Raw genomic sequence first — 14,222 nt, 5'->3', positions numbered from 1 at the left:
GAGAAAGGGCAGTCTGTAGGTGGCACAGTCTGACCGAGTTGTCTCATCTTTGGTAGTTGTTTTAGTCTCTCTCTCCATCTAATGCTTATTTTTAATCTTTTTAAAATACTTTGAATTTATAGAGTCTTGCTGACTGCCTCATGCATTACAGTGCATCAGTCAAAAATTCCAGACAATTGATACATTCACAATGTCTTGTTGATTGTTAATTAAGTTACTTTTGGCTAGACATGAAACATGTTATTAATTTTATAGTCCAAAGCCTCCATTTCACATATACATGCAAGCAAACACACACTGCTCACTTTATCTGAGCTCAAACATATACATTCTAATAAACAATGCCATTCTTTTAACAATTTCATACTTATTTTCCCAGAATTCCTGTCTATGTCTATTTTGCGTGCACCCCAGAATTTTAGCTAATCTCAAATTTGAGAGTCTTGGAAAACTACCTCATGATTTATTAATGATCTAATGAGGTCATTTGTACCTGCTTGCTATTTCAGCCACAGAATATTCCCTACATAAGCTGCCAGTCCACAAGTAAAGAATCATTATCTAAATACTTAATAATAATAATAATAATAATAATAATAATAATAATAATAATAATAATCTAAAGACCAAGGAGCTGGTGGTGGATTTTAGGAGGCCCAGGCCCCTCATGGACCCCGTGATCATCAGAGGTGACTGTGTGCAGAGGGTGCAGACCTATAAATATCTGGGAGTTCGGCTAGATGACAAATTGGACTGGACTGCCAATACTGATGCTCTGTGTAAGAAAGGTCAGAGCCGACTATACTTTCTTAGAAGGTTGGCGTCCTTCAACATCTGCAATAAGATGCTGCAGATGTTCTACCAGACGGTTGTGGCGAGTGCCCTCTTCTATGCGGTGGTGTGCTGGGGTGGCAGCATAAAGATGAAAGACGCCTCACACCTGGACAAACTTGTTAAGAAGGCAGGCTCTATTGTAGGAAAAAAGTTGGATAGTTTAACATCTGTAGCAGAACGATGGGTGCTAAGCAAACTCCTGTCAATCATGAAGAATCCCCTGCATCCACTGAACAGTGTCATCTCCAGGCAGAGGAGTAGCTTCAGCTACAGACTGCTGTCACCGTCCTGCTCCACTGACAGACTGAGGAGATTGTTACTCCCCCACATTATGTGACTCTTCAATTCCACCCGGGGGGGTAAATGCTAACATTATTCAAAATTATTGTCTGCTTTTACATGCATTGTTATCACTCTTTAATTTAATATTGTTTTTTATCAGTATACTGCTGCTGGATTATGTGAATTTCCCCTTGGGATTAATAAAGTATCTATCTATCTATCTATCTATCTATCTATCTATCTATCTATCTATCTATCTATCTATCTATCTATCTATCTATCTATCTATCTATCTAGTTCTCAAATAAAAACAGACTGAAATAAAACGAAAATTAAATATTAGGAGTCATATTTAGGATATTGTAAAAGCAGGATTACAGCTAACATCTGCCCTTTTTGGGTTTCTTGAGTCCTATAGACAATCTTGATGGTATGTATATTCCATGTGTGCTTCACCTTCAAGTTTCTTTTCCTTGTCCAATGCATCTTTATGGAAGAAATCAACAATATTGTACTAGTAGAATATCCACAACATATGGCCGAAGGCTCAATATTTTCATACACAAGACATGAAATGAATCTAGCCATTTATTTTTTCACTAGAGATTTTTATTTAAATACTTACTGACAAGCAGACTCATTAGCTCCTCTAAACTTAATCATAGTCCACTTGAATGGCCGACATAACTTCTAAGGAAAGACATGCAGTCAATGCACCCTAAATTACAATCCAGAATAACAGACATTATCCACTAATTGACTTCTCACTGCAGTTCTTGGCCTACTTTTAACTCTGCAGCTCACTTCTCTGTCGGTCTCTTTTTCTGCAGTTCCTCTCTCTGCATCTGTGTCATGCCCTGCACTTCGAAATCATAGAGGTTTTTGTTCAAGTGTTTATCACTGTGTGTCTGGGTCCCAAGGCTGGTGACAGTAATAGACTCCTGCATCTTCAGTCTGGATATCACTGATGGTCAAAGTGTAGTCAGTTCCTGATCCACTCCCAGTGAAACGTGCTGGGATCCCAGAGGCAAGGTTGCTTGTAGCATAGATCAGAAGTTTAGGCCTTTCACCAGGTCTCTGCAGGTACCAATTCAGGTAGTTGCTTCTTATAGAGCTTTGGGCTTTGCACTTGATTGAGACACCTTGACCTGCTAGAACAGTCTGAACCTCTGGAGTCTGAGTCAGAATATTCTGTCCACTAGAATCTGAAAAGAAATTGTTTGTTGATTACTAAAGTGTCTTGAAAAATATTTCACTTCACAATATAACACATTTTTACATTAAAGCAGTTTGTAAGGTTAGAGTGTTATTCTTACTGTGAGCAAACACCAGTGCAACACACATCAGCAGAAAGTAGGAGGCCATTCTGTCAGTGAATCACTAGAGACTGAAGTCAACTGTCATTTAAAACCAGCAGAGAGAGCAGTGGAGTGGGTCAGCTATGCAAATGAGTGTCCTGGATGTAAATTTATCTCAGTCACATAATAAAAATTGTGAACATAGCCCTTCATTGGTTCAAAATAAGTTCAAAATGTCTACACAGGAAAAGCCATTGAGGGTTTTGAAGGGAGTGCAGGATAGACAAATTCATCTTTAAGAATGTGCTTTTCACCTTCACCCTAAACACTCTAATAAAAAAATGAAATTAAAAAAAAAAAAATCAGTTGCCAGTAATGGTCTGGCACCCTGTGCAGGACTGAATTCTGACTGTCAGAGAGAAAAAATTATAAAAGAAGAAGTTTGCCACTTTATATAATGAACTTAAATGACATATAAAGATGACACCACACTATCAAGGCATGGCCATTTGTAAGGGTGACAAAATAAATTAAAAAAGACAAAATTGTAACAGTGGTAGCACAATAGTAATATGCAGAAATTCTTAAACCCACTTAATCAATTTCTGAGTTGTGAGCAGGACATAATTATGGACAAGGAAAAAATGAATGAATATAAGTAGGTGGTAAAAAGATGAAAAGTAATTCACAAAAGAGAATTATTGCAAAAAGTGTAGGAAATAATTTAATCAAAACTCTTAAGAAAAAAAGAACAAGAAATGGAGTGGTAACAGGTTAATTCAGAGCTAATACACACATTAAAAGCAATATTCAGCCTCATTCCAAACTTAATGTAGAGCAAAACAAATATTCTTGGAGTGGATACTCTTCATTAGATCCAAAAATTATTGTAAATGACAACAGAAGCTTAGAACAAAATACTAATGAAGTACAGCTAATATTGTAGATATAAAACTAAATGTAATATCTTTCATTGACTGTGTTAAGTGCTTGGATATCAGAAATGACAAAATAGGAATGCTCGGGATGTTAATGATATGATTGCTTCATTTAATCCTGCACTGGATACGTTTGAATACACGTAATAGGAAAGCTTAGCTACTAGGTCACTTGCTATGATTATTTTAGAGAATGTTTTGAAGTATACGTATGATTTAAATATATTCAATTTATATACTTTTTTATAAAGAGTTTTAATGTTTATACTTCTCAGAACATTTGCATTTTTGATCACAGTGGAAGAATACTTACCTTTTAAAAACCTCTTAATAGGAAATATAGAATGGAATTGCCAATTTAAAGATATTAATATCTATAAGGATCTAGAGAAAAGTCAAGCAAAATGACACCTTTCATTGGCTAACTAAAAAGATTACAATATGCAAGCATTCGAGGCAACTCGGGCCCCTTCTTCAGGCAAGATGTAATCAAGAAAAAGGGGCCTGAGTTGCCTCGAAAGCTTGCATATTGTAATCTTTTTAGTTAGCCAATAAAAGGTGTCATTTTGCTTGACTTTTCTCTACATTCATAATGGCTAACACGGTACAACACCTTAGTACTATAAGGATCTAAAAATGATATAAATGTTCACAATGTTGTTACTAAAAGTATTACTATAATCTAGTTTCTTGGCAAACACTAACATGAATTTGACTCATTGAGTTGCTACTTTTTAATCAGAAGCTTAGTGCTTATATATAGACAAATATAATATATATATATATATATATATATATATATATATATATATATATTGTTTTTGCTCAATAAAATTTAAACACTTAAAACACTAAAAATATGAGTTACAACAATGTCTATGATATTAAGTGACAGGATATAATTAGTAATAAAAGCTGACGATTCTATTTTGTTTAGTGACTTGTAACTGTTTTTAAGAAAAGTGTTCTCTTAAACACTTTTTAAAAAAGATTTCCAGAATTCTTTTCTATAGGCTGCTGACTTATCAGAAACTTTGTAAGGGAGGATTGGGGGCAGAAATGACAGGCAACAGCATAAGCAATAATAATAATAATAAGAAGAAGAAGAAGAAGAAGAAGAAGAATGGAATAGCATATGAGACTCAGAGGCAAAATTAAAATTAAACAATCAATATGGCAACAAGACTGCAGTTTTCATCTTTTCCTGAAAACTGATTCAATTCAAAGTATAAACATCTATGAAATGTGATTTCATCAAAGCTTAAGTTAAATCTATGACTTCATTAATGACCCTGCTCACTTTTGTTCCTGGTGTGTGTTGAGGATCTCATTCTCGGGAGGACAAACTCTGACATTGTGCTCTTTGCATGTGTTGTAGAGTACACGGTAAAAAGGAATTACGTGTAAATATTTAAAGACAATCTTTATATTCTGATATTGTTTTATTATATGATTATATTAGGCCAGTCAGTTTATTTCAGTGGCCTAAATTAAACGTGTATTTTTATGTTCATGGGGCTGTCTTTGTACAATTATAACTGTTTTGTCTCAGTAATTGTAAGTTTCCTCTTAGGTTGGAGGTGTCATGAAATTTGGGGTCCTTAGAACAATAAATTCCAATCATGACTCAAAAATGTCCATTAGAAAGGGGAAAACAGTCAAACTCTACCTAGTCAGTACAGAGGCAAATGTTGAATCTTTAAAAATAAAAAGCTTTATTTTTTGGTAATGCTCTGCTTAATGAATGAGGCTCAGAGAAGCAAAAAAGGCAAAGAAGGAGTTGCCTAATGTAGGTAAGCAATAATGTCCCAGTAAACACATCCAGAAGGTGAAGTCAGAGATCAATCATATTTATGGAAAAATTAGCCAAACATTCATAAAAGAATCATTTGAATCCCAGCCAGGGAGGACAACCCCAGCTGAAATGTAACCGGAGCTCCAAACAGAAAATAATCTGATGTGCTTTGTCTTGTATAAGGGTTCATTTTTGATTTTTTTTTTTTATTCACAGATTTAATCTTTTTTAGAGAACTTTTAAATAAGAAAATGAAAAAAAACTTGCTGACTTCCAGGTTCAACTATATATGTATATTATGGCGGGTGGCTGGGGCCCTAGCCTGGCCAGGACTTCCCTGTGATGGAAGGAGAGGGAGAGAACATATTTGTGGCAATACATCCTCTGGAACACGTGAGGAACCCCTCGATTGCACTGGGACTACTGGCTTGGAGCTTAAATGCTCTACCCTGCTGGAGCCTGTGGCCACTCCCAAGGAGTAGGAATCTACTAATTTAGCTATTACTTATTTTAATGATTTATTTATCTATTATAGTATAGTATAGTTCTTTACCCATCTTACAGTTGTCCTGTGTTTATGTATATGCTGCCCCGCGGCCCAGGGGAACATTATGTCACAGCACTATAAAACAACAACAACGTTTATTTATATAGCACATTTCCGAACAGTTCCGGAGCCCTGGACTGTAGCACTTCCACAATACCTGGAAGTACTGCCAGATGAAGATCGGAGAGCACCTGGAGCACTTCTGGGTACACTATAAAAGAGGCCGCCTCACTCCATCTGAGGAGCCAGAGTGGGGAGGTGGAGGACAATTCTTTATAGGAGAGGAGTGGAGAAAGATTTAGAGGGAGAATCAAAGAAAGTGATAGAAAGAAAGAGAGAAGAAGAAAAGGGTTTGAGCAGTATTGTCAGTGATTTGTGCACTGTGCTGTAAAGGCAACAAAAGAAGTAAAAAGTGTGCTGTTTTTTCACTTGTGTGGTCAGCCTGTCTGTGTCCAGGTTCAGGGTGCGGTACAACTCCCGTATTTTCCACAATTTTTATTCTATGACCGTTGCCTGCCAATACAGTTTAATTTCTTTGTTTTTCTGCAAAGGACAAAATCAAACGTGTGAGTGTTTTCATCAACCACCTGAATCACTAGATTGCATGTTTTGAGTATGCCCTACAATTTAATTCATCCATCCATCCATTATCCAACCCGCTTTATCCTAACTACAGGGTCACGGGGGTCTGCTGGAGCCAATCCCTGACAACACAAGGCGCAAGGCAAGAAACAAACCCCGGGCAGGGCGCACACACACACACACCAAGCACACACTAGGGACAATTTAGAATGGCCAATGCACCTAAGTGGCTGCCAACTTCCTTTAGTACATTAGAGTTCACATACTGCCTATGTCTTGTCTTGTCTTGTCATCATCAGCACACTGATTTAATTTCTATGAGGTTAATTTCAATTTAATTCATTTTAATTTATTCTAACATAGCACTCTTTCTATACATTGTCACATGTGTGTGCATAGGGTGACAGCAGAAGGGCTCCAGTGACTATAATTCTACTCTCGCTCCAGGGGTTTGCACTATTTCCTACCTCTGCAGACTGGATGACTGAAGGCTATAACATTTCTGATGCCACGTCCGCATCACATTACGTATTGCATACATCATCTCCAGTATCATTGCTCTGAGCACTGGTGCCCCCCAGGGCTGGGTATTCAGCCTACTTCCATTCAGTTTGCTGACTCCTGATTGCGCGGCTGCATACACCTCTAATACCATCATTAAGTATGCAAATGTCTCAATGGTGGTGGGTGTCATCAGCAATGGAAATGAATCAGCTTACAGAATGGAAATGCAACAATTGTTGGACTGGGGCAAGTGCAACAATTTGTGTCTTTATTTGGACAAAATGAAAGAGATCATTTCTGACTTCAGGAAGGCTCATGCCGGTGGAACTGGTCAAGACCACCAAATTTCTTGGAGTGCACCTGACAGATGGTCTTACTTGGTCAATTAACACCAGCTCCATACCCAAAAGGCACAGATGAGTCTCCACCTCACCCCATTCTCACTACATTCTACAGAGGCTGCATCAAGAGTCTTCTAACCAACTTGCCATGTTTGGGAACTAAAGTGTCTCTGACCATAAGGTCCTACAATGGATAGTGCACAATACAGAGGAGATTATTAGGTCCTCTCTGCCCTCCATCGACTACATCTTTGTAAAGCATTGTATCCACAACGTTTATAGCATTGTGAAGGACCACTACAACCCCACCCACTGTTTCTTTGTCCCACTTCCATCTGGCAGAAGGTACTGTAGCATTCAAACCAGTTCTACCAGGTACTAAACTGCTTCTACCCCTTGGCTGTCCGGACTCTGAACTCTGTGCTGCCCCTCTGTCCTCAGATCTGTTCCTGATAGCGAATTTAAATGTAGTAGATTTGTTACACTTATCACTGCTATTGTTTTTTATTATTAGTTTTACTGTTATTATTTATTACTTTCTATTTCAAATTAATACTATCTACTAATTTAGCTATTACTAATTTTTAATGATTTATTTATCTATTATAGTATAGTATAGTTCTTTACCCATCTTACACTTGTCCTGTGTTTATGTATATGCTGCTCCGCGGCCTTGGGGAACATTATGTCACAGCACTGTATAACAACAACAACATTTATTTATATAGCACATTTTCATACAAAAGGTAACTCAAAGTGCTTTACATAATGAAGAATAGAAAAATAAAAGACAGTAAGAAAATAAAATAAGTCAACACTAATTAACATAGAATAAGAGTAAGGTCCGATGGCCAGGGTGAACAGAAAAAAAAAAAACTCCAGATGGCTGGAGAAAAACATACAATCTGCAGGGATTCCAGGCCATGAGACCACCCAGTCCCCTCTGGCCATTCTACCTCACATAAATGATCAGTCCTCTTTGTATTTTGGGGTCTCACGGAAGGACTTGATGATGATGGTCATGTAGACTTGTAGCTTTTAGTCCATCAATGTTGGAGCATCATGATGCCTTGAGTAGGTGGTGGTGGCGCAGGTCGCCATCACAAAGTAACCAGAAAAAAAAACAGAGGAGAGAGTAGGGGTCAGTACGGATTTTAGAGCCACCATGAATAGTTATTATGATGAATTGAACGTACAGAGTATCAGGATTAAATTAGAGTGAGGTTATGAGAAGGCCATGTTAAAGTAATGTGTTTTCAGCAGTTTTTTAAAGTGCTCTACTGTATTAGCCTGGCGAATTCCTATAGGCAGGCTATTCCAAATTTTAGGTGCATATCAGCAGAAGGCCGCCTCACCACTTCTTTTAAGTTTTGTTCTTGGAATTCTAAGGAGACACTCATTTGAAGGTCTAAGGTTACGATTTGGAATATAAGGTGTCAGACATTCCGATATATAAGATGGAGCGAGATTATTTAAGGCTTTATAAACCATAAGCAGAATTTTAAAGTCAATCCTGAATGACACAGGTAACCAGTGTAGTGGCATCAAAACTGGAGAGATGTGTTCGGATTTTCTTTTCCTAGTTAGGATTCTAGCAGCTCCATTCTGCACTTGTTGCAAACGATTTATGTCTTTCTTGGGTAGTCCTGAGAGGAGTGCGTTACAGTAAACTAGTCGACTGAAAACAAAAGCGTGAATTAATTTCTCAGCATCTTTCAATGATATAAGAGGTCTAACTTTTGCTGTGTTTTTTAGGTGAAAAAATGCTGTCCTAGTGGTCTGATAAATATGCGATTTAAAATTCAGATTACAGTCAACAGTTACCCCTAAGTTTTTTACTTCTGTCTTAACTTTTAATACTAATGCATCAAGTTTATTTCTGATAACCTCATTGAATCCATTATTGCCAATTACTAAAATTTCAGTTTTCTCTTTATTTAGTTTGAGAAAATTACTAATCATCCATTCAGAAATACCAGTAAGACATTGTGTTAGTGAATCGAAAGAGTCGGAGTCATCAGTTGCTATTGATAAGTACAGTTGTGTGTCATCAGCATAGCTGTGGTAACTCACGTTGTAACCTGAAATAATCTGACCTAACGGAAGCATGTAGATTGAGAAAAGCAGCGGACCCAGGATAGAGCCTTGTGGAACACCATATCGGATATCATGTGTCTTTGAGATGTGATTACCACAACTCACAAAGAAGTTTCTACCTGCCAGGTAGGATTCAAACCAATTTAAGACACTGCCAGAGAGGCCCACCCATTGACTAAGGCCATTTCTAAGAATGTTGTGATCAATGGTGTCAAATGCAGCACTCAGATCTAAGAGGATGAGAACAGATAAATGGCCTCTGTCTGCATTCACTCGCAAATCATTTACTACTTTAACAGGTGCAGTTTCTGTGCTGTGATTTGTTCTAAAACCTGACTGAAATTTATCAAGAATAGCATGTTAGATAGATAGATAGATAGATAGATAGATAGATAGATAGATAGATAGATAGATAGATAGATAGATAGATAGATAGATAGATAGATAGATAGATTTATTAATCCCAAGGGGAAATTCATATAATCCAGCAGCAGTATACTGATACAAAGAAACAATATTAAATTAAATAGTAATAAAAATAAAAATTAAAAAAAAATTAAAAATTAAAAAAATTAAAATAAAATTAATGTTAGCATTTACTCCCCCGGGTGGAATTGAAGAGTCGCATAGTGTGGGGGAGGAACGATCTCCTCAGTCTGTCAGTGGAGCAGAACCGTGACAAAAGTCTGTCACTGAAGCTACTCCTCTGCCTGGAGATGACACTGTTAAGTGGATGCAGTGAATTATTCATCATTGACAGGAGTTTGCTTAGTGCCCGTCGCTCTGCCACAGATGTTAAACTGTACAACTTTAATTCTACAATAGAGCCTGCCTTCTTAACAAGTTTGTCCAGGCGTGAGGCGTCCTTCATCTTTATGCTGCCACCCCAGCACACCACCGTGTAGAAGAGGGCACTCGCCACAACCGTCTGGTAGAACATCTGCAGCATCTTACTGCAGATGTTGAAGGATGCCAACCTTCTCAGAAAGTATAGTCTGCTCTGACCTTTCTTACATAGAGCATCAGTATTGGCAGTCCAGTCCAATTTGTCATCCAGCTGCACTCCCAGATATTTATAGGTCTGCACCATCTGCACACAGTCACCTCTGATGATCACAGGGTCCATAAGGGGCCTAGGCCTCCTAAAATCCACCACCAGCTCCTTGGTCTTGTTGGTGTTAAGGTGTAAGTGGTTTGAGTCGCACCATTTAACAAAGTCTTTGATTAACTTTCTGTACTCCTCCTCCTGCCCACACCTGATGCAGCCCACAATAGCAGTGTCATCAGCGAACTTTTGCACGTGGCAGGACTCCGAGTCATATTGGAAGTCTGATGTATATAGATTGAACAGGACCGGAGAAAGTACAGTCCCCTGCGGCGCCCTGTATTGCTGAACACAATGTCAGACCTGCAGTTCCCAAGACGCACATATTGAGGTCTGTCTGTAAGATAGTCCACGATCCATGCCACCAGGTGTGAGTCTACTCCCATCTCAGTCAGCTTGTCTCTAAGGAGCAGAGGTTGGATGGTGTTGAAGGCGCTAGAGAAGTCCAAAAACATAATTCTTACAGCACCACTGCCTCTGTCCAGGTGGGTGAGGGATCGGTGTAGCATATAGATGATGGCATCCTCCGCTCCCACCTTCTCCTGGTATGCGAACTGCAGAGGGTTGAGGGCGTGACGGACCTGTGGCCTCAGGTGGTGAAGCAGCAGCCGCTCCATGGTCTTCTTTAGATGTGACGTCAGAGCAACAGGCCGGAAGTCATTCAGCTCACTAGGACGTGATACCTTTGGGACAGGGGTGATACAAGATGTTTTCCAAAGCCTTGGGACTATCCCCTTTTCCAGTTTCAGGTTGAAGATGCGCTGTAGAGGACTCCCCAGTTCCAACGCACATGCCTTCAGCAGTCGTGGCGATACACCATCTGGACCCGCTGCTTTGCTGGCACGAAGTCTTTTCAGCTCTCTGCTCACTTGGGCTGCTGTAATTGTGGGTGAGGATGTCTCACCTATGCTGGTATCAGCAGAAGGATGGTTGGAGGATGCAGTACTCCGAGGTGAGAGTGGGTTACTGTGATCAAACCTATTAAAGAAGTTGTTCATTTGGTTTGCTCTCTCCACGTCTGTCCCGATGGCGGCACCCCTCTTCGAGCTGCAGCCAGTGATAATCTTCATCCCATCCCACACTTCCTGTTTATTGAGGTGGTCATTTAACTGCATAATGACTGCCTTCTCTAGAATTTTACTTAAGAAAGGGAGGTTAGAAATGGGTCTAAAATTTTCAAAAGCAGAGGAGTCCTATGTTATTTCTAATATCATTAATTTTTTGATTGAAAAATACAGCAATAGCCTCACAGGTTTCGCTGGAAGTATTTTGGAGGCATTCCTTTTGTGTTACCTGGGTTTAAAAGACGATCAATCATAGAAAATAAGACTCTGGGATTACTAGCATTGTTACTTATAATCATAGAGAAATAGCAGCGCCTCTCGATGTATATATCAATATCAGTATACTGCCATACTGTGTATGGACGGTATGACAATAAAGTCACTTAACTTGATTTGACTTAACTTACTGCTAGCATAGGCACTGCTGGCTTCCCATAACTCCCGAAAGTGAATAATTCAGTTAGAAAATGGATGAATGAGCAGATTTCTTTAGGTTTATTGGCAGATTATGTATTTTCACACATCCAACAGATTGCACAACCTGACAAGATAAATTCATATTCATGTAGCAGTTTATTGCAGGTAATCTTTGAAGTGTCATGTACCCGAGCTGCCAGCCTGCTTTCCTTTGATTAAATGTTATTCATTTTTACTCTACTGTGCTGTTTTCTTCCATTTTTTTGGCTCTACTTCCTTTTATCCTATTCTAAACTTTGAGTACTCAGTTCATTTTCAACTTTATTTTGTCTTCCATTGCTCAAAAGTTCCTCTTCAGTTAGAAGGTCTCATAACTTGACAGTTTTTTTACAAAGTTAATTGATTCAATTACAATGCTGCCACCTAGTGTCCCAAATTATACAACATCCAGAGTACCACATTAGTCAAAAAGTGTTCACATTTATTGTCACCTGTAAAGAATATAGTGAAGTTCTAACTTGCATTGCCATATTCATTGTGCTTCAATAGCCAGCAGAGACTCTTCAACTTCCAGCATAGTTTTTTTCTTCAGATTAATAATAAATAAAGGTCCACTTCTCCTTAAAATGTATCTTGCAAACTATACCAATAAAATTACTTTACAACACCTGATGTAAATATAGTTTTGGAGACATGCACCCCATGAGTGGCACACTAAAATGCTAAAGGCATTCTTCCTCTTATCACTTTATGGAAGAAAATTTTGTTAGGGTTTCCCAATTTTAACTAAAACATAGAGAATCAAACAGTTGGTTACTTCTTATCATCTTGTTTTGTTTCTTTATCTGTTTTTTTCCTTCATTTCTTGTTTTATACAAATTTTCTTTAAGACTTTCAGAAAACATATTAAAAAGATTACAATTTGCAAGCTTTCGAGGCAACTCAGGCCCCTTCTTCAGGCAAGATTACATTACATCTTGCCTGAAGCAGGGGCCTGAGTTGCCTTGAAAGCTTGCATATTGTAATCTTTTATTAGTTAGCCAATAAAAGGGGTCATTTTGCTTGGCTCTTCTCTACATTCATAATGGCTAACACGGTACAACACCCTAGTACTACAGAAAAAAATATTGTAATGATCCATGGGGAGCGAGAGATGGAAGGTCTTAGTCTCTGTTGCCCACTTCCTACATGCAGCTCAGCTCCAACTCATTCTACTCATCTGCGGTCAGAGGCAACCTGTATGCTACACTATCCCCCAGATTCATGAGTAGACCCATGACCAAGGTCCACATCCGATGCTATGGAGTCTAGCCACCAGGCAGGCCCAATGTGCTCTTTAAGTGTTGTGTCTGTTAATGCCACACACTGAGATTTTTTTTTATACTGACTTCTGCAGGTGGTCCCAAACCCTCAGTCATGCTTCGGCCACACAAGGAGCATGTTCCAGACTCAGGGGTACTATAATACTGTCAAGATTCCTCCTGCACACATCATGGAGCTTTGACTCTCCAATGCATTTTTAGGATTGCAATCACCAAGACTGTCCTTGTAATTGGGTTTAACCAGTACAAATATAAGACATGTCTACAGAAAACAGGAAATAATTCAGCATTTTGTTTCATTAGAGGTCTTTATTTAAACATTAAACGACAGACAGAGACTGATGAAATGAATACATAAAACACTTCCAGACTGGAAATAAACATCCCTCTTCTTGTGTCAATAGCATAAATTTTACAAGAAGTGAAACATCATGTGCACACCTTGAACTTTGGTGATCCCACATAACACGTTGAGCATTCTCAGTTTCTCTCTCTCTTGGGCAGTGAGAGATTTTGATTATTTTCTCCCAAAACACTTTGTATTGCTTTCGAATTTAGATCTTTGTGTTCATCACTTAGGCGTTTTCCTATTGCCATCTTCTACATTTATGTTTTTTTTTTCTTTTTTATTGTTTGTTAAAGCTCTCACCCATTCAGTCTGAGTACTTGCAATAGTATGTACATCTAAGATTTCCAAGTACTCCAAACCTGTTCTTCTGAACTGTATTATTCTATAAAATGTTGTTCTTTTTTATATTACTTGGTTTAATGGAAGGCATGTGCTTTTTTTACTTGTAGTCTTACATCATCTGTAGATCCTCAGGCTATATCCATGTTGTGCCTTACTAGGTTGGAAATCTTTGGGGTTTTGTGTTCAGTGCTTTTGAAATAACTACTCTAATACATTTTCTTGTTATTATCTATACTAATAAAAGGCAAAGCCCTCACTCACTCACTGACTCATCACTAATTCTCCAACTTCCCGTGTGGGTGGAAGGCTGAAATTTGGCAGGTTCATTCCTTACAGCTTCCTTACAAAAGCTGGGCAGGTTTTATATCGAAATTCTACGTGTAATGGTCATAACTGGAAGCAGTT

At 38.4% G+C, this 14,222-nt stretch overlaps 1 gene segment (V, D, J or C); it reads right to left on the bottom strand.

The window, feature by feature from the left end:
- Positions 1-2,013: 2,013 nt before the first annotated feature.
- On the bottom strand, positions 2,014-2,508 carry LOC120528800. The segment is given in 2 exon segments: positions 2,014-2,321; positions 2,433-2,508. Coding segments are annotated over 2 exon segments (357 nt in total).
- Between the last annotated feature and the right edge of the window lie 11,714 nt (positions 2,509-14,222).

Source organism: Polypterus senegalus, chromosome 4 (assembly GCF_016835505.1).
Source record: "Polypterus senegalus isolate Bchr_013 chromosome 4, ASM1683550v1, whole genome shotgun sequence".
Classification (NCBI taxonomy): Eukaryota; Metazoa; Chordata; class Cladistia; order Polypteriformes; family Polypteridae; genus Polypterus; species Polypterus senegalus.
This window is presented reverse-complemented; position numbering and strand designations above follow the sequence as displayed.